Genomic DNA, 20674 nt, shown 5'->3' with positions numbered 1-20674 from the left:
TTGGCCCTCACTATGATTTTCAGCGAGGGTCCTGTTTGTGGTACCTATTCCTCCTTCAACCTACATGTTATTCCCGGTTATTCCTTCAGGCTCTGAAATAATCCTCAGAAGGAGGTTTAGTTAAGATAAGTCTTTTTTTCTTGTGTCCCCTAAAACAATTTTGTTTCGCTATTCTTTAGACTTACTCTAATGGCCAGTACCTTATTTTTATCGAATTGTATCTTGCTAAACATGTTCTTCCACGAGGTGCACACAAAAGCTGCAAGACTATCACAATTAGCGGTGTAATTTACATTAAAATGTCGTTGCAAATCAGTTAAACCTGGATATGTCATAAGGGTTCTTTTAATTATTTCGTATGATAGCATTACTTTATTGTAAAAACACCTGGGATATATTCTATGAAAAATTAACAGCCTTTTTAAGATATAAATATAGCTTTTTTATAGGAGTTAGACACATAACACGCATAGGATACATGCTATTTGTATAGATGTCACTCCCCCGTCAGAGACGGCCCTTGTAATCCGCAGCCGGGGGTTGTTGCTCCGTCGGGCATTTCTGAACAGCAAAACAAATCCGATCCTGGATCGGCATCCCAGATTTCCTTAACGCCGTCTTGTAAAAAAAAGAAAAGAAAAAAAAGAGTGGTTATGGCTGTGTCAATTTAGGCTGGTGACACGGAGGTCTCACTCTGTCAATTTTTTTAATTCTATGTTAATCGTGACCGTATTTGGTCCTGACCATTTTAAGAAACGACGAAAAATGACTATTTTTACTAGAGAATTTATGGGTCCTTAGACCACCTACTTATAGAAATGCTAAAGAAAGTATTATTTGGAGAAATTATTTTCTATTAACGACAGTGACTAAGTAATTTGACTACTTTTGAGTCAGTTTGTTGGTACAGTTAATAATTCATTTGATAAAAAGTTAGTTAGCATCAAGCTGGACAGTGCTGCCATGGTAACTAAAGCTAAACTGCAGTAGAAAGGACGCCCTCCTTGCTCTCTAAGTTGGTACAGCTGCGTGATTGATCTTTCAGACAGAGACGATCTGTGCGCACGGCGCCGTGTTTACAGCGAACGCAGCAGACTGCAGACTGACCGAGCGAGACCGTGCGTGTACCTGTGCATTAATCTGTCTAACCACGCTGCCCGTTTGGCTATATATTGGCGAAAAGCACCGAGTTGCAAAAAAATCTTGACCAAATCAGAGGCTTTGCAGTCCGATATTACTTTTGCCATCAACGACGTCTACAACAACAAGGCGGTGTGTGTGAGCGTGTGATGACCGGCTGAGGAGGAGGAGAAGGAGGTGGAGGAGAAGGAAGGAGGCTTCGGTCTGAAACCAGATTTTGTCGTGGATATTTCCACGGAGACGTTGCGTCGTTCAGATAACAGTGCTGTGCTTAAATGCAGCGTGCCTTTGGATGCCCCGCTTCATCTCGTTTCACCCCCATTTTAAGGCTAGTCTGAACCGTTTCATGCTTCCCGAAGACCCTGCAGCAGCAGGACATTGAAGATTTTTCCTCCCTGTTGATATGGAGTGTGAAGATGTGGATTACGATAACCGAGGAATCCCCGCCGCTAGTTTAGCCGCCATGCTTTCATTATACACGTCAATGCAGCGCTGTGTTTGGCAGGGATAGAGTGAGCTATGAATACGCGCTGTCTGGCCAGCGGGATAAATCGGTGATATTTGGAGCACGACTGGACTCCCGTTAGGAAACGTGAGAGAGCAGCCTCGCTAGCCTCCTGGCAGTAGCTATTAGCTCCATTAGCCAGCTAACAGCTACAAGGTGCTGGCTGGAGATTTTAAAAAACGGTGTTTGACCGCTGTGGCCAGGTTTTGCCCACGTTTCCATCTTCGCAACTCATCTTCCCGCGGGATTGTTTGGTGAATTTACGTGTACGGGGATGAAGTCTCAAATGGAAGGGAGCCGCTTGACCTTGTTTGGGGGTCTGATGCTGGCTCTGTCCTCCTGCCTTCGGCCCGCCACCGCAGAGAGTAAGTAATGCTGCTCAGCAACACACTCACTGGGACACGATGTTTTTCCATGCTCCAGCACAAACTGTATGTGGGATGACTGGGCCACTCGTTTAAACAACACAAACACGGTGATTTTACGGCTGTTGTTTTTAAAATCTGTTGGAATTATATCCAGCAGATTTCTCTCGGCGATGTAAACATTGCATTTATTGTTAAGCAGCCTTTATATGCAAATATGGCCTCTGCAGATCAATGAATTGTGGTGCAGATGTAAAAGAACGAGACAATGTTGGTGTTGGTTTTAATCTTTAACGTCATTGAAAACAATTTTCTGTTTTGTTCTAGTTGTGCAAGGTGATGGAGATGGCCATCAGTCTTGTTAACATGGTTCCCATATAGTCAGAAAAAGTAGGGAATTTGAGCTTATAATTTTCAAGTCTAGTTACATCAGAAAAAATATACATTTAGTATGGAAAAGTGTGTTTTCCAGATTTTGTGATTTTAGATTTTGTAATTTAAAATCACAAAATCTGGACTTCAGATATATAAACTTTTTTTTGTATTGAATTATACTTTATGTAGATTATATCCCTGCTCTTTGGTTTCCCACATACCTTCACTTATGTGGACCTATGTCTCTTTTATTCAGTTACTGATTGAGAAATTAAAGGCATCCTCTTTCAAAAAGGTAAAAAAAGGAATATACTGTATATCTTTTGTTTTCTGTTAAATTTAGATCAAAGTTTTGCTCTGTATCTGGTTCCAATAGTAAATGAAACATTTGGCACTCTTATTTCTTAATGTTTTAGAAACATAATGAAGACATCAAAACTAATAGACTATACTTTAAAGACTGTGTATTTCATTCTTTATAATCAAGTCATTTTCAAAAGTATTAACATTTTCAAATTCAGTTCATCTAAATTTTGTGGGAACAAAAAAGGAATTGAAATATTACATTGCCGTGCTGCCAAAAGTGATAAATAGGATATAAAGGAGCATGTAGATAATAAGACCTGACCTGGCAAAGATTTAATCTTTTATCTGAAGTTTTAATAATCAAGTCTTTAAGAAAAATCTGTACCATTCAAACTTTGTATGGTACAGAAAAAGCTTGAAAAAGTATTAAATTCTGAAACAAAAAAATTGCAAGGATTCTGAATGTAGGCATGTTTGGCACATTTTCAAAGGAATTACATGTTAAGCTATTTCACCTGAAAGTGCATTAAGAAACTTTGAAACAGTACCAATATTTTGCATGTAAGATAAAAACAAAGGCAGATTAAATTGTGGTATAGTTAAAGATAGTGATAGTGAAAGTTGTAAAGCTGAATTTTAATAATTTCTTTAGATGTTACAATTAAATATCCAACAGCATCTTAAATTAATGTTTTCACCTTTTAATTCAAACCTTAAAGTTGAATTTTTGACCCTTGAATAAATTCCAGTTTTTAATGGTTTGGACCATACAAGGAGTAATTAATTGTTGGGTTCCCATTTTCTTCTCCAGTCACTAAAAATAAATGCAGTGGAGAATCTTTGATAGAGGTAGTGTTCTTAAATCAAACTGAAAATGAAGGAAATACAAGACATTTAACAAACAGAAGGGGGGAAAAAAAATCAGATTATTTTTCAGTGTTTTAGTTGTTGACTATTGATCATAGCCAATCTTGGGGAAAATGATCAGTGTCTGATTTTGGCTAATGACATCACAACAGGCACAAGAATCAAGCAGATGAGCTGGCATTTTAAGTCTTTAAAGCAAAGTGAATAACATCCTATAAGAGATTATAATGCCATAATTATTATTTTCTACAGTGGCATCTCCTAAAAGGCCAACACTCCCATCTTAGTAAAGATGGGAGCAGGAAAAAAAAACTAACATGTGGAGTCACAGAAGAAAAAGAAGGGACTGCTTCATCTAGTTTGCATATTTCTGATTCCAGATAAAAAAAAAAACACATCTTCCAAATCAAATAGAAATAATCGTCTTGGAATATTGACCATCAGCTGCACTCATTTCTAAATATCGGCCTTGGCCATAGAAAAACCCACATCACTTGACCTCTAATCACAAACACACCACAGTCATAACCCAGATATGTTGGCACTCTGCATCCATCACTCTGAGTCATGCAGCAGAGAAAGTCAGCCAGGCTACACATGCACAGCACACTGTCAACTCTGTCACAAATTGAAATTAACAGGAAAAAAAGTAATAGGTGTTTGTTATCCCATTAGGAAAATGACAGGGAAATGGAACATGAGAAGTAAAGATTGAACTTTTAGTCTGTGTCCAGGATGAAACAGAAGAGAGAAATATTACTTTTACCTGCCAGTCTGTGGTGAGACTTCAGACATATAGAGAAAAAAAATCAAACACCACTTATTGTCTGATTTGTTGGATCTTGACATATTTGTGTAAAGTTGCCATTCAGATTATTTCAGGTTAAGCATCAATACATTTTTCCCAATGGCATTTCAACATTTTTTTATTTTATTTACCAGTTTTATTAAAAAAGCCTGAATGAAAGCTGAATGAACTGCTTTTTCCATATCATGTATAAAAACTGGACATTTTGGTTGATTTGATACAAATCAACCAAAATGTTTATCAAAAACCTTCGGCAACATTAATTCTGATCGTCTTTTATAATTTGTTCAAAGTCAGGAGTTTTTAATTTAGGAGATTTTTCTTCCTCTATGAAGAATGGTTGATTTATAGTACATGAAAAACAAATTTTACCTCATGGAAAATGGTAAAATCTGTGGCTTTGGTGGGAATGAAATGTAATTGATAAAAAAAGACAGACATAAAATTGGAACGATGGTATGTAAAAATATGTCTTGTATGGTACAAAAAAATATTTTAGTTTAAAAACTTCTAAGACTTGAAAAAAGTTATAAACAAGTAAAAAGGACACCAAACTGCACAACCTGGCCATGATATATGCATAAAATAAAATTCAAAAGCCCAAGGAACTGTCCAAAGACCATGGGGCATTAACAGTCATTTATTTCCCTTTGTAAAACAAGCCAAAAGATATTTAGACCTTGGAAATATGTTAAAAATATTCCGGAGGCACAGCCGCACCTTTCAGTCAAACAGATTAATTTACATAAAAGTAGTGAATTCATACTTTTTGATCTGTCTCTATAGCTTCCATCTAACAGAACTTTAACAAGTGACAACAAGACTTGCAGAATAAAGAGCTAGTCTTTTGTGTGACTAAAATGTCAAGAATTCAAGCCTCACAGCTTTTGACGCCTTGTAAACCTTCAAATTTGATTAAGTTGAAGCTTATTAAGCCATTTAAACATTTGTTTTTTGTATTGCCACCTGAAATGCTTCCAGCTAAACTTTAAACTGCTTCCTGATTCATCCTTATTCATCATGACATGTTGGGGAGGTGTGGTTTACCGGGTTGAATCAGGGTCCTGGTTTTAAAATAGAACAAACCAAAGAATATTCACAAGCCAAACAGACTGAGTTCTGTTGATTGGGAAGAGTGAGGAGCTTGTGGACTGTGTGTTACAGAGTTTACTGTAAGCCTCCGGTGGTTACAGGATGAACCCGGGAGCAGTGGAGGGGTTCTTTCGTTGAAATCCAGCGCCGGTGTTCGGCTGGCTAAATATGACTGGTGTGGCTAGACTCTGGGCATTCTTTCTGATTTACTGTATCAGTTGTGAATGGAGGGGGCTCCCTGCAGGTTTGGTTTAGCCAAGGTCAGCTCTGCTGCTTTTCAGATCTACAGTATGGGTTTTCTGTCAAGCCTGAGCTTCTGCAACAGCGTTCCGGTGAATTTCTTTCTCATGTGGAAAATTATTTTTTATGAATACGTTTGCCCCCTCGGGCACCTTGTCAAAAATATATTGGAAATGAGGAGTAAACAGCCTGGATGTAGCCTAGCGGCGATGGACGAGGCAGCAGCTGAGGTGTATCCTCTTTTCTTTTCTTGTTTTATGGAGCTTCAAGTAGATTTCCTCCGATTGTCCGGGTGCTACAGCCAGTTCCGGAAAGGTTATCAAAAGTAAATATGTAATCTGGAGGCTCATCAAAGCTGCAGAGATAGGCTTGTGTACTCAGCTGTTCAAAATCTGTCAGTGCGGAAGCAAAGAGAGGGGGGGGAGCTAATAGGCTGCTACACCTGTCATTGGTGTTTTCCCTCTGCTGCTGTAAGCATGTGTATTTTGATCAGAATCTCCTGGTTAGGATCGACATGAGCATAATTAGCAGAAGTGCCCTGTGAAAGACGGACATGCTGGATCTGCAGAGAGGCCACCGAGGGTAAAGCATCCAGGCTGTAGTGATGTAACATCATCAGGCAGTGTGCATTTCTATAGGTTTGCATGTTGAGACTGCATTAACAGGTATTCAGATGGCTGACAGGGAACAGAGACAAGTCGATTACAGAGAGACAAAACAACCATACCAGCTCTTCTTGTAATAAAAACACATCTAATTTCTATATGTTTTTATTGCCATAAAAGTAAAATGAATTAAGATGGCCAACTCATCTGCCTATAACTTTGCATTGGTGTACGTTAGGACCTAAAATCCTGTATCTTTTTTTTTTTTTTTTCTTCAAATTTTACAAATATATTTGAACATTTCTAAATATTTACATTTAAATCTTTTAACTACAGTTGATTGTCAGGCATTCATGCTCTGCTTGCCACATGGACTGGGGTTATGCATTCACAACAGGTGGAAAGTCACTCCTCTTTCATGCAGTACTGTCTTGCAATGTTGGCATGGTGAAAATGGTGCGTCTTATACAACTTTGAAGGTATAAAAGCTCCCATTCATGTGGTGGGATCATCAGGAAAACAATGTCTTTACTGGAGATCCACCAGCTTTCCTTGTTTCACATTCAAACAGTATAACTTTATAGACCAACATTTAAGTGGTAGTGTGACAACCTGTTAGCTGCTTGGTGTGAGTTTTCCATGACTCAATGCCCTCCAGCTTTTGAAGTGTAAAGCCTCCTCGCAGTGATGTGCGATAATGGCTTCCATGCTGCTGTGGGTGCTGCTGGGGCTTCGGGCTGAGTATTGTTTTGAGCCCATCTTCCAGGTGGGAGTAAGAGCTGGAAAGGTAAACACTTCACCTATCATCAACAGTCATTACTGTCTTTAGTCACCAAACTTTTCCGCACACTGGCTTGCATAATTCAGAAGCACACACTGTACAAAGCGTTGTGTTTTGATCTCAGTTTTTGTAGCAGTTAGTTTACAATAGAGGTTGGCGTGGACAAAGTAAACACATTTTCAGCAAGTTTAAAAGCACAAAAAAAAAAAGTGAAGTATTGTTGGTCCTCAGCAAACCTCAAAAGCACTCATATGCATTTATTTCCAATCTGTGCACATCAAAAGTCAAACTAGTACCTTTTGTTATGTGGCCTTTGGTCCAAAGCCAAGACATTTCATTCCTGTTGAAGAGGAGTTCTTTAATTCATTTAATCGGTGAGCATGAACTGTAAGATTTCTAGAGGGAAAGATTTCTATTGTGGGATGGCAGCATTTGGACAAGAACTACTGTGTGTGTTGAATTTTGGAGCTTTGCCCTGTTGGCAGTGTTGATTGGTCAACATTTTGATGTCAGCCGAAATAGCTGAACAATTTTTGGACGGAAATTACTACCTTGCATAAATTCCAAAGATCTGATGACTTTCTATTTTGTATTACATTTTTAAGTTGTGACAGCCGCCACATAGTGAAAACGATTATAACTGCCTATTTTATTGTTCATACAAAAAAAAAATGCATTAATACGCACAGTGAAACCCATCGTGGGGCAGATGTTGAACTACCAGCGGGAGAAAAGACCTAAACATACATAATTAAAAAGTGTCTTTTGGTGGTGTCCTTGATAAAATGTTATGAAAGCCTGTTAAAAGCCAGCTGAGAAACAAAACAGTAAGGGGTTATGAGGCTTATGCTTGAGTAACAACAGCCGGGAAGTCAAAAGTTTATTGTTAAACTAAGCATGAATCCAACCCAATTCAAGTGTTTACTTTGTCACACCATGTGAAGTCGCTTTTAAAGAATGAGAACAGGAAGACAAACTTCTGCCAACAACAGCACAGCTCAAGTGTACTGTCAATATTTGAATATGATAAAAAAAAATTTGTGAGCATGACAATGGCAGGAATGGAGTGTTTGTGTACGTGTGTTTTTGTATATACTTTTAACAGCAAAGAGCGTTCCAATAAATGAAATATCTTGATTTCTAAGAGCAGTTTTTGCTGGTATACTAAATAAGCTTTTAGTAAATACAATTGAAAGAAGGAAACTGAAAATGAAATAAAATAATAGAGCAGGTACTTTCAGTTTTTTCATATCAAGTACCACTTTGGTAAATGGCAAGTTTTCTAAGTACCACCATCTTGAAAGACATTCTAAACCATATAAAACCAGACAGGATTGTTTTGGGGGCTGATAAAAAAAAATTAAAAAACATTGAGACAAAAAAAATGTATCCATTGATGCTGCAATATTGATCCAAGGACACAGGGTGGATATATGTTCATGTTCTCTCAGAAGTTGAAATTTTCAAGTTTTAGGTTGGAAAGGTAGCCAGAAAGGTTCCTAGAAGCGGGAAAGTCAGATGTTTTTCACCAATCCTTACCTTAAAAATCCATTGTGGCTGCCTGCATATTAATTATGTCTGCTGATGGAATGTATTTTTCTCTTTCAACAGTTTGTATTTATTAAATCTCTTAAATACAGTAGCACGTAACTCCCATTGGTACACATTTCTAAACTGTTTATAAGGACAAACTAATTATTATTAGCTTTTGTTGATAATAGTAGTTAGCCTGGCCACTTGTGTCAAATAGCAAATCCAATTTGTTTTCCAACTTGGAATGGGAACACAACTGAATTGGGTTTAGTATCATTCCCAAGTTTTGACTTCAGAGGTGAATAAAACAGCTTCTGACTCGTTGTTGCCCACTTTATCAAAGTAATTTTATTTAGATCTTGCAAATAATTCACACTAAAATTCATCTTGAGTATTTCTAAAGGTTGCCCAGGTACCTTGAGTGGGTATTTGTGCCACAGTTTAAGAACCTCGGCTTTGTTTACTTATTCAGTCTGCATGCACCAATGGCCTCTCACCTCCTTTTTGTTTCTCCCTCTTGCAGTCTGCACTCCCAGTATCGACATCGGCAACAACATAAGTGAATTCAGACAACTGGAGAACTGCACAGTGGTGGAGGGCTACTTGCAGATCCTCCTCATAGGTGACAAAAGCAACAACAACTTCAACCAGGAAGTCTTCCGCACCCTCAGCTTCCCCAAGCTGACCATGATAACGGACTACCTGCTGCTGTTCAGAGTTTCAGGCCTGGACAGCCTGAGCACGCTCTTCCCTAACCTCTCTGTCATCCGTGGCCGTAACCTCTTCTACAACTATGCCCTGGTGATCTTTGAGATGACCAGCCTGAAGGACATCGGCCTGTACAACCTGAGAAACATCACCCGGGGGGCCATTCGCATTGAGAAGAACCCAGAGCTCTGCTACCTCGACTCCGTAGACTGGTCCCTCATCATGGATGCAGAGTTCAACAATTACATCGCAGGGAACAAGCAGTCCAAAGAGTGCAGTGACGTTTGTCCAGGCATCATGGAAAACAATCCCATGTGCAAAAAGACCATGTTCAACAACAATTACAACTACCGCTGCTGGAATTCCCATCATTGCCAAAAAGGTAAGCCGACTCTGACACATAATATGTCATCTGGGATTTGAACAGGATCGTGCAGACAGTCCAGCCTTTGACCTGATTCGTGTGGATGCCAAATTCTTTTGCTTAATAAACAGATTTCCAGTCATGGCCTGCTGCTCGTCACTTTAATGCCTGTGTTTTGGCTGAGAGAGAGGCAAAAAAAAAAAAAAAAAAAGCTGAGGGTTGTAGGGTCTGCAATTTCTCTCAAATGTTTACCCAAGTTAAGGTCACACAAAGAAGGAGCCTAAAGAAACTTATTTGCTTAGGCAAAGCCTCTCCCCAGGTCTTTGTTGCTTCAGTTTAAGAGTGTGCGTGTCAAATATCAGCAGCTGTCTAACACGCTGAAAGTGTAGTTATCTTTAATTGTAGCTGACAAGTCGAGGTTGGGCCAATTAATCCCACCTTCTTTAATAAACGCTTTAAAGATTGTAATTATTCTGCCTGTGTACATTAAGTTTAAAAGCTCCTTTTTGTGTTTATGTATGTGGGATTTAGGATAACTTGTTTTGCTGGTGCCTTTAAGGCGATGTGTTTTGGCTGGCTGTGTGTGTGTCAGGCTGAAATGTTTCCCTGGTGACTGTGCCTTACTGCAGACTCAGCATGTTAATGTTTTCTGTCTTGTGACATGGAGCTGTCGCAGGACTGGCCTGGAGTTGGCACGTAGGTATGTGCAGCAACACAATTCTGCATCAAACACTCTTGCAACACTGACGGTTGTACATTCGCATTTATGTGTGAAGGAACGAGGTGTAAAGATGCAAATGTTTGACAGGCCCACATGCGCCTGGGCTGCATTGTGGGTTGTTGGAGTGACAGAGTGTGGGCATGCTGAAAAAGAAATAAGAAAGTGGAATATATTTGGTGTGTTGGTTATTTCACTTCTTCTTTGCTTAAATTAGAGTCATAGAGAGCTTTTTTATTTAACAGTTTATGGTACTGTGTTATTTAATCTCATCTATTTGGGCTGCAATTTACTACTTCTCCAATGTGGAAAGGCTATGTGCATAAGTATAAACTAGTGATGATTCATTTGTCAACTAAACAGTTCTTTTGATTTGACTTTTCTTTTTGTGGACGTTTGCATATTTTGCCTGTCCAAGTCTGCACACCTGTGAATTTCACCCTGATTCCTCTACATCATACACAGTCAACACTTTATTCGGCACACCTTACTTACTCTGGAGTTGGACCATTTTTTGCCTTTATTCCTAGTGGTATAAGCTCAACAGGTGCCTAGAAGACTACCTTCTTGTAGCTTTTAAGTTAGTTTTTAAGCAGTGTTACCTTTTATGAGTGATGGCTTGCGCCCCTTTAGGAGTTCACTTCTGTTCAGTTGAAGTGAACTTTGGTGCAATTCGACTGCATATGTGAATGCCAAGAGGACTGGAGACTGCTTCAAAAGCATAGTTTCCATAGTGACTATTTTTTTTAAAATTGTCCCAAACAGCAAAATTTGTCTTTTTTGTTTAGAAGGGAAACCTTCTAGGGCTTCAGCTACCAAATACCCCACTGAATAAACTCTTTAGGTTTTACTTGGTTATTTTATTAATAATGTTTTGTTAAACTCCTTCCAGAATTGGTGATCTTGCTCTCATAAAGGCATTGTCCAAGTGTCTGTCCAACAGCTGCTCAGGGATGCATCCAGTGTAATGACACTGGAACACTCTACTGCAGAAAAATTGCAGCTATGTCACTTTAGCGTTTCAATCTGTAGTCTAAATGCCACTGGAGAAAAATAAAACTAAAAGTTATGGACTGGATTGAACCAAACAACTCTGTGGATGTTTTGAGTGTTCAACAGAGAATATCATCCCTTCATCCACTGCTTTCTGTGGATCTGTGGTTCTGTGGACCTCTGATCCAGTATTTTCTGAGCAATCTCTTGCCAGAAATATTAACATAGTGTCTGGGTGAAATGTTTTGTTGAAACTGCAGACATGCCAAGGCTCGGGAATTCTGATGATTATTCCATATTTACCATAAAGTGTCTGGGTCAGATTTATCGCAGCTGTTTTCCAGAACCTGTCTGACCAGATGAGACCTTTTGGTGGATGATCTATATGTTTTGTCATCTTGAAAAATATGGCATATTTTGTTTTTCCTATTTAAGGAAAACTGAAATAGGTGGAGGATGACCACGTGATGATGCTCAAGCGGCTCACCAGACAGTGTGCCAGACGAAGTGAACAGCTTATCAGTTGCTGCCATAAAGCAGAATTTATCACAGACAACATCAACACAACTGCTCTCCCTGCAGGGACTGTGTTGTTGGGGAGGCTATAGTTTAACTTGAAGTAGTTTTGTGCTTTAAACTCATTCATCTGTTGAGACGAATAACATAAGTAAACAACCCATTTTGACAGCAAAGCAGGAGATTTATCTATCATGTTTGTCAGTGACGTGCGATCAGGTTCATAGCTGGTGAGGCACTGACGTAATCAGAGTCAGATTTACAAGTATATATGTTATTGTTTACATCCGGAAATTTCGCGCCTGCACACAACCCTGGAGGGCAAAAAGACTATGCTTTTACGCCATCCATAGCAGCTTTGCCGTAGTAGAATAATTCCGTTAAGTCAATGAAACTTAGAAATGTAGGGTATTGTTAATTTAGTGCTGTGCTCCACTGCAAAGGGAAAACAAATCAGAAAAACCGTCAACTCGAAACCACTTCTTTCTCGCCCGCTGTCTCAGCCAAACTACGCGCAGACTCGTTGCCATAGCAACTGACAAAGTCTTATGTTTCAGGATTCAACACCAAAAACACTCAAATATTTCCCACAAAAATAATAGAACATTCAGTCTGTTGCAGTAGTATGTTTTTGGCTGTGGTACAGCTACTGCTGTTAGCTAACCTAACACAGTTTATGGATTATGTTTTTTTTCCTGCATTCTTTACACATACAAACTGTAGCTTACAAAACGCACATTTCATTAAAAAAAACTAAACAAAAAATATTTCGTTGCCGTCTTACCTTTACTTATAAATGAAGTCCATGCGCCGCTCCTTCTGCATAAAAACATCCATCATTTCCTGGTAAAAGTCTTCCTTATTTTCCTTCAGTTTTAAAAAGTCTCTCCATTTCAGTAGAGATCACTGCCGGGGAAGAAAGCCTTCCTTGAACGGTCCTGTTCCAGCTCTATGTTTTGAGTCTTTTCAATGCTGAGAATGACTGCTCCACTGACACTGTGGTAGCTGGCACAGTAAGAACTAGTTGGAGCAACTTTGTCGCCTCAGGAACAGTTGCAATAAGATCCTTCTTGGCCAAAAAGTTGAGAAGCTGTCCAGGAGATTTACATTCATCCCTTATTGTTTTTGAGCTATACTGTCCAATGAGATCCACCTTTAGTCTGACAAAGTCAAAGAACTTGGCATACTTTGACAGGCTCTGCAGTTTCGCGCCATCAAAATGTTGCGACATTTCATTGAATTTTGCCCAATCCAAAAACCAAGGAAAGGAAGCTCATCGAAATGGTTAAACCTAGCCTTCATTTGATTGCTGATGTCGTCAAGAATGTTACACAACACGCGTCTCCGTTCATCTCTAACCGACTGTCTCCACACTCTGTCAAAGCAAGTGCGCCACATTTCTGCTCAAATTGGTCGTAGAAACTGTCAAACTCCAGTCTTATGTACTCGATAGCTGAAACTGTGTTGCGGATGCTTGCAAGACAGTATTCAATGTCCATCACTTTGTTTTGCAGCTCTCTGAAAAGTGTGTCGGTTTCATTGAAAATGCCCTCATATGCAGTAATCAGGGAGCATGTCGATGCTTTTGACAGCCACCAATCGTATCCTGCTGCCATCATCAGCGTGTCATTATCCCAGCTATCGGGATTTTCCATAATAATATGAAACACAGCACGCAGATCATTTTGGTGCATGCTTATTGTCTGCAGCAGCCTAGAATTAGAATTCCACCTTGTAGGCACTGCTCTGGGTAAACGGCGCTTGACAACACTATCCAATAAGTGAATGCGCTGTGTGGACTTGCTGAAAAACGTCCCTAGTCCCTCAGCCATTATAAAAAACGCGCGGCACACTGGCATGCACTTTGATGAATGCAATAGCACCAGGTTCAGCTTGTGTGCATAACAGTGGGTAAACATGGCCTCGGGCACTTTTTCTTTTATTTTAGCCTTCACCCCATTAAGCTCTGATGCCATTACAGCTGCCCCATCATATGTCTGAGCTACAAGCTTATCAACATTCTCCAACACTCTCAGGACATACTCCGCTATGGCAGGAGCACGTCTGTCCTCACTCACATCATAGAAGCCCAAAAACGCCTCCTTCACCTCAAAACCTGATTCAGTTTTGGCCACATTGCGCAATATGACAGAGATCTGAGCTTTACCTGTGACATCTGTGGTCTCATCTATTTCTACAGCAACAAATGGGGCTGCACTGATGTCTTTTTTAATAGCATTTCTAATTACTTCACCGACTGCTTCAATTAAATCATTATGTATTCTGTTAGACAAGCCAGAAAATACAGTAGATGTCTCCAAATGTCTTGCTAGCCTGTCATCTTTCTCAGCAAAGACATGTAAAAGTTCAACATAGTTGCCACGATTAGCAGAGCCCATGCTCTCATCATTTCCACGAAATGCTAGTTGCTGTTTGGCGAGGAAGCAAGTTGCATTGATATCTTTTAAAATCTCTCGGTTCTCCTTTACCTTAACATTATGGATACAGATGTTGAGTCTCCGCTGTTCGTCCAAAGCCAAATCTATCCTCGACGTCCCAAACATTTTCAGTGCGATCTGGCTTTGAATGTGAGGGGTCTCTCATGTTTAGAGAGGCTTCTTTGCAAATTCTTCAAGTCGCAAAATCCCGCCTGAGTCCACACAGTGCCACAACTGGAAAACAGAAGGCAAGGGAAGCAGAAAAGACAATTTCTGACAAAACATCCACAAAGCCAGTCTTTTTTGTGTGCCACTCCATTTGAAAAGAGCGGGTAACCTTTTGTTTCATACTTTGAAGCATACCTTTCAGCTCCGCTGTTCTTCTTCCTTTACTTATTATTTCCTGTCTAGCTTGAAAGTCCACTTTAGAAAACCCTAAGTTTAGAGATGTAGTTATCCATGTTGACTTGAAAAGAGATGAGAAAACAATAAATCTACTGCTGCACTTGACTTATTCTGTATCGCTAGCTCACTGTCTCTTACTCTGCAGTTGTGGAGTCACAATGTCTGGAATCATGAGTGCCCCCTGCCATGAGGCAAGAAAACTGCCTGCCTCACCTTGAGTCTGTTCTCTGCCATTTATGATCGGTCCTCAGCATACGAAACACGTTACACACACTACAGTTTGTGACAAAAAACACTGTACTGAATAAGCTAAATAATGTAAAATCAGTGTATATATTAAATGTTTTTTAGCCATTTTATTGGCGATGTACAGACAAGAGGAACATGCTCTCATAGAATGGCAGCCAGTGCAGTTAGCGAAAGGTTGTGCAATCCCAGGTGAGGCACAGCTCGCTGCTGCCTCACCGGCTTCGCTTCAGAGCATTTGAATAGGAAATTGCTAAAATTCAGTGATTTTGAAGAAAAAAAACAATTAAAATTGGTTAAGCTAAATTAAAATGAAATACTTTATAGTATAAACCACCGTGTGAATATGGTAATATAAATTATATTATAAAAATTATAAAATATAAATTTTATCATTACATATTATTTTTTCATTATGGCTGGTGAGGCTCTGCCTCACCTGCCTCCCCTGACTGCACATCACTGATGTTTGTTTACACAACTAATGCCCCAGGAGGTACGAACCAGTGACTTAGACAGAAAATGACTGATGTAAGCAGTACACACAGAAACACAAACTGCTGCTGATTGGACTCTACGGGCACACAGCACCTTAAAGGAAGACCTCTCTTACATTTCTTTCAAACTGATAATGGATAAATTCATGAAGTTCTACGTTATCAAAGTCGACTGTTTGCAGCAGATATTCTTATTCACTAGAAATGCATTAAAAGATGAAAATAAACAATTAAATAACTTTTTTAAAAAGGAAAATAAACATTTTATTGCCTAAAATGCAATAACAAAGCACCTCTTCAGGGTATGCCCAATCATTTCTAGTAAAAGATGCATCTACAGCTTGAAAAAATACTTCTAACATCAACATGTCAAAAGCTCGGTCCTTTCTGTTTGACTTAACATCAGTACAGCATGATGGGACTGATCTTTTTTATTTATTTATTTATTTTTGTTTTTTTGGATTAACTGATTTATAGTTGGATTGCAAAAGATGCTTAATAGGAGATTTTTGTTATTTTATAGAATTATAAACAGGTGAAGCTAAAACTATGCCACTTAAAAAGTTCCGATTAGAACATATTTACAAAGTAGTTTGTTTTTGTTTTAAATGCAAAATGTTTTTTTATTCAGTTTTGGGTAAATTACTGCTCTGAGAGTACTGCTCTTTCTTTAAAAAATTGGCCTTTTTAAGTCTGAATACGCCAGTTAATGACTAAGCAATTTCTTAATAGTATATTCTTCAGTATTAATTGATTAATCTTTTCAACCCTAGCTGCTTCACTAAATATAGATAAACAATAGAATTTGTCTTGACTGTTTTGAAGATGAAAGTGAAGGAGCGTTCTTTCAACCTGCCGACAGTGTGTGCAGCAACAGGTGGTGAATGGGCTGTGCTACATGACTGTGCTCCATACAGGTGAAGAAACCTGGTTATTCCAAGACTTTCTCTCATTAAAAGACATGAAATGTAGAAACAGTATGATGAAAATTTAGCAATTTTAAGTACTTGGAATGCTAATATTGACTTTAGTATAATTATAGTTTAGCATTAGCAGAAAACATACCCTCCACAGTGGACCATGTTGTCACTCTCATTCATCTACCGTAATAACAGCCTATATCAAGCTTCAGGGACTGCACAGTAGTGCAGTTGGTAGCACTGTTGCCTTGCAACAAGAAGGTCCTGGCCTGGGGTCTTTCTGCGGGGTCAGTTTGCAAGTTCTCCTTGTGCATGCGTGGGTTCTCTCCGGCTTCCTCCCACAGTTCAAAAACATGACTGTTAGGTTAATTGGTCTCTCTCAATTCTCCTTGGGTGCAAGTGCATGCGTGCATAGTTGTTTGTCCTGTCCAGGGTGTACCCCGCCTCTCGCTCAAAATGTCTCGCTGGAGATGGGCACCAGTATCCCTCCCGACCGCACTAGGAGCAATGTTATTTGGGATCTTTTGTTGAAGTGTCTGCCTTGCTTACAAGACTTCTGCTGTGCTGACACATGAGTCAACCATTCACTGCGTGTCCACATTCAGTTTTTCATTGGATCAGTAAATGAAGGAAGGGAAAGCGCAAAGTCTGTTTTCAGTGTATTTCTATAAAGGAGCATGCCTTTAGCCTAAACTCGTTCATAAAACCGAAAGGGGGGGAAAAAAAGAAGATTCAAAGCCAGTTTCCATCTGTGGGAAAGTTTTCCAACTGTGCTGGTGGGGGCTCCATTGTGTTTACTTCCCTCATTTGTTTTTTGGGGAATCTGGGGTTGTCTCATTCATAACTCATGCTCTTCTTCTAAAGAGGTGCTGTGGCTTTGCGTTCTGGGAAGCAAACATGTTGTTTCACTTTACCTCTGTCCCTCAGAGCAGACCTGCACACATGCTCACACATTGAACAGCATGGGGGGAATGTTTTTTTCCTGCAGTTTGTATGGTCTGAGGAGATGAAAGCACATAATTAAAGTACCAAGTAGGTCTGGGATTTACTGGAAGGAATTTTTGCCATCTGTTAACCCCTGCTTGAAGGGATTACTATTAACCAAGACAGTTTTTTTCCCCCAGAGTTGTTTCTCACCCTTGCTACACTTTAACTCACTTTACCCAACATGTCACTGTGTGTCAAATTTGTTTTTCAGTCATTGGGTTGTTGTCTTGATGACTCAATGAACTTCATTCATCAACTGTAATAGTATAGAAAACAAAAGTAAAATGTTCATAGCCTATACTACATTCCTGGTCATTGATAATTAGGGCTGGACAGTATGACTGAATAATTATTGATTCATTTTTTTGTTTTAAATGGCTAAAATACTACCAACCTGGTGAGTGACAGTTTCAATTTTATCTGGAAGTTTCACTCCACACCGTTAGTTTTTAAGCTTTTAAGAGGCAGGGTGGTGAAACATGAAACTTCTGCTACGCCAGTTAATTGACAGATTGTTGCTAGGTAACCATAGAGTCTTAGTTGATGCCACCAAACTTGTTTAGCTGGCCATGAAAGCTTGAGGGGCTGAAGCCTTTTCCCTGCAACATCCCCCAGAATGCTGTGCGGTACTGTATCAGAGTTTAGTAAAATTATTGAAAGTTCTATAAGATGTATTATCTATTAATATTGATAATGTCTATCACAATGTATGTTATGTTATTGATTCATTGTCCAGCCCATAGTAATTTACATGTTTTTTAGATTTCAATGTTTGAATTTTGTAACATTTTTAGTGGTCAAATGGGGAAAAAAAACTTTTCCTGTTGAGTAAGATATAGGCAGAGGAATGGATTTTACAAACTCATTTGTAAAATTGGAGGGAAAAGGACTGAGAAAGTGAGTCAATAATTTTGAACTTTGCATCAAATATATACAATATAAATATAAATGGATTAACGGGACACATAAATTGCAAATACAACTTCAAATTAATTCAGTTAAAGTGGAACTCTGGGGTTTTCAAAATTATTCATATTTGGTTATTTACTTTGCATGAAAATGTAATTTAAAGATACTAATTTGTGTGAAAATTGGTGCAGACTGAGACATTTTCATTTCCTTAAGCAGATACAGAGCTTCACAGTACCAGTGTAGATACAGAACTCTTCCTCTTCTGTCCCCTCAATTACGAAGGCTCTCCAAAACAATCATGGCCGAGAATCAAAACAGTAAGTTGCTGCAACCCTGCTAATAGTATTTAGAATTAGAATCAAAAGAGCTTTTGTGACTATTTAGCCAACATGAAGCTGCTTGGAGGAATTTTACCTGTAGGTCAGAGGAACTAGAAAAGTTGACTGATTCTGATTTGGCCTGATGTTAGCTCTAGAACTCTGGCGAAGCACCTTATTTAAACACTGTCATCCTAAAATTGGAGAGAAATTTTAAATGGTAAATGCAAAAGGGAATGAATAAACAAACGCAGTCAAAAATAAATATTAGCAATTTTATGACACCATTACAGTGTTATGTCAGTCTACAAAGTATGAAATTATGACACAGAAACAACAAGCCCTTTTTGGTTGTAGAGGAGCTGGTAGACAATGTGGCAAAAAAATATTGCATATTTTTAATGTGGACTGCACATTCAGTCCACATTAAAAATGGTGGACTGAAGCTGACATTTAGAGCAGAATCTAATTGGAACCATTGACTACAAACTACCCTGCTGATTCTGGGTGATTACTTACGAATATTTGAAGCAAAAGTACCAGAAACACAGAAAATGTGCAGGGCTCTTCTTAATACGTTTATACAGAACCAGAGTCCTGTATGTAATGACTTCTTCTAAAAATCAACATACATTTTACTCCAAAACCTCCAAGATGTTTAACCAGAGTTTACATATTGGTTGATCCAACAATCATTTTATAATAATGATTATTTTGTTTGACTCCTTCTGCACCACCACTTGGTAGGTAAACTGGCAATTGGTAGCAGCTCAGTTCACTTAAGTTTCATTACAGACTTCTGGAGCCACTTATGAACCTTCTCTTCCTCAAAACCCCCAAAGACCAAAACACCTGTTTTGGTCTGATTTCAGTTTTTAACCCATTCTAGATTCATTGCATTGACCCGTTTCTCCAGCAATCTGAATTTGCTTTAATGATTGAGTTTGAATGTTAACAATAACAAATAATTACCTTAGTACCACTGGACGTTGACAAATTAATAGGCTATGGAGGTCTTAAAATGGATGAAATCGCCTGAAGCGACATTCTAAAGGTCAACCAGTGAAATTTTAATAAACTGCATGGTTTTGCACCTTGAAACACACTTTAAAAATGTCCATAATAAAATAAAAGTGTCATTAAATTAAGGTCAGGGGGAAATGTTGCAAGTCACATCACCAACACACTTTTTTTTTTTTATTATTGATTTGCATTACAGGCACTTAGTATTGCAGTACAAAAGCTAATAATTATGATTAGCCCAAGGCAGCCATTTTGTGTTATGGCACTACTACAAGGATGCTCATGTAGTTAAGGACTGCATAAGAATTTTGCACAGATTAACAGTGTTGGGGTTTTTTATGTGACGTGAGGCCGCAGGGCTAAAGCCAGGGATGTTTTAAATTAGGGAATATAAAAGTCAGAGAAGGTGAGCACCTGTAAAAAGTTCAAAAGGCAATCTGACTTGCGTGGCCCAGTGCTAAAGGTTTAAAGAATCCCAGTGACTAGCAGTTCCTGCTGATATCTGTTTAGTCTCTGCTTATTATTAGCTCCATACATTCATGTACAGAATACCAGCATTTGCTGTCTGTATTAATACGTGCTAAACTGGAAGTAAATGTGCAAGGGGCCGTGTCTTGGCTTGTGGTTAAATCTCTGGTTTGAAAGATTAAACAGCTAAGATGTCACACAAGACAAAAGATTGGAAAAGTGAATTTCACACACATCTGATTGGCATTTTGGAAAATTAGGGTAAAGTTCAGTACTGTCAAATTGTATTTAATTCAAAGTTATTCTAGTATATCAGTATGATCACATCTAAAATGCACATAAATTGACTTTTTTTTGGCAATTTCATTTTTACTATCAAAAGCCCTGCTCACATAAAAGTTTTACATAACTATAAAGCTGTGAATATATAATCGAGATGGTGTCTTAAACTGATGATTTATTATTTATATTTGCCTTTTAAAATATCATGCCACCAAGACTAAAAAACTTTGGTTTGCACACCGATAATTTGCTAATATTTAAAT

General features: G+C 38.7%; 1 protein-coding gene across 1 annotated transcript in view; it reads left to right on the top strand.

The window, feature by feature from the left end:
• The first annotated feature begins 1049 nt into the window (after positions 1-1049).
• LOC116718570 (insulin-like growth factor 1 receptor) overlaps positions 1050-20674 on the top strand; it is a 48196-nt gene continuing 28571 nt past the window's right edge. Inside the window, exons 1-2 of the mRNA XM_032560649.1 lie at positions 1050-2010; positions 9141-9707. Coding sequence (XP_032416540.1) covers positions 1920-2010; positions 9141-9707 — 658 coding nt within the window. The 5' untranslated portion in view covers positions 1050-1919. The remainder of the gene's footprint in view (positions 2011-9140; positions 9708-20674) is intronic.

This window comes from Xiphophorus hellerii, chromosome 4, assembly GCF_003331165.1.
Source record: "Xiphophorus hellerii strain 12219 chromosome 4, Xiphophorus_hellerii-4.1, whole genome shotgun sequence".
Classification (NCBI taxonomy): domain Eukaryota; kingdom Metazoa; phylum Chordata; class Actinopteri; order Cyprinodontiformes; family Poeciliidae; genus Xiphophorus; species Xiphophorus hellerii.
Note: the sequence above shows the minus strand (reverse complement) of the source record. Positions and strands in the feature narration are given on the sequence as shown.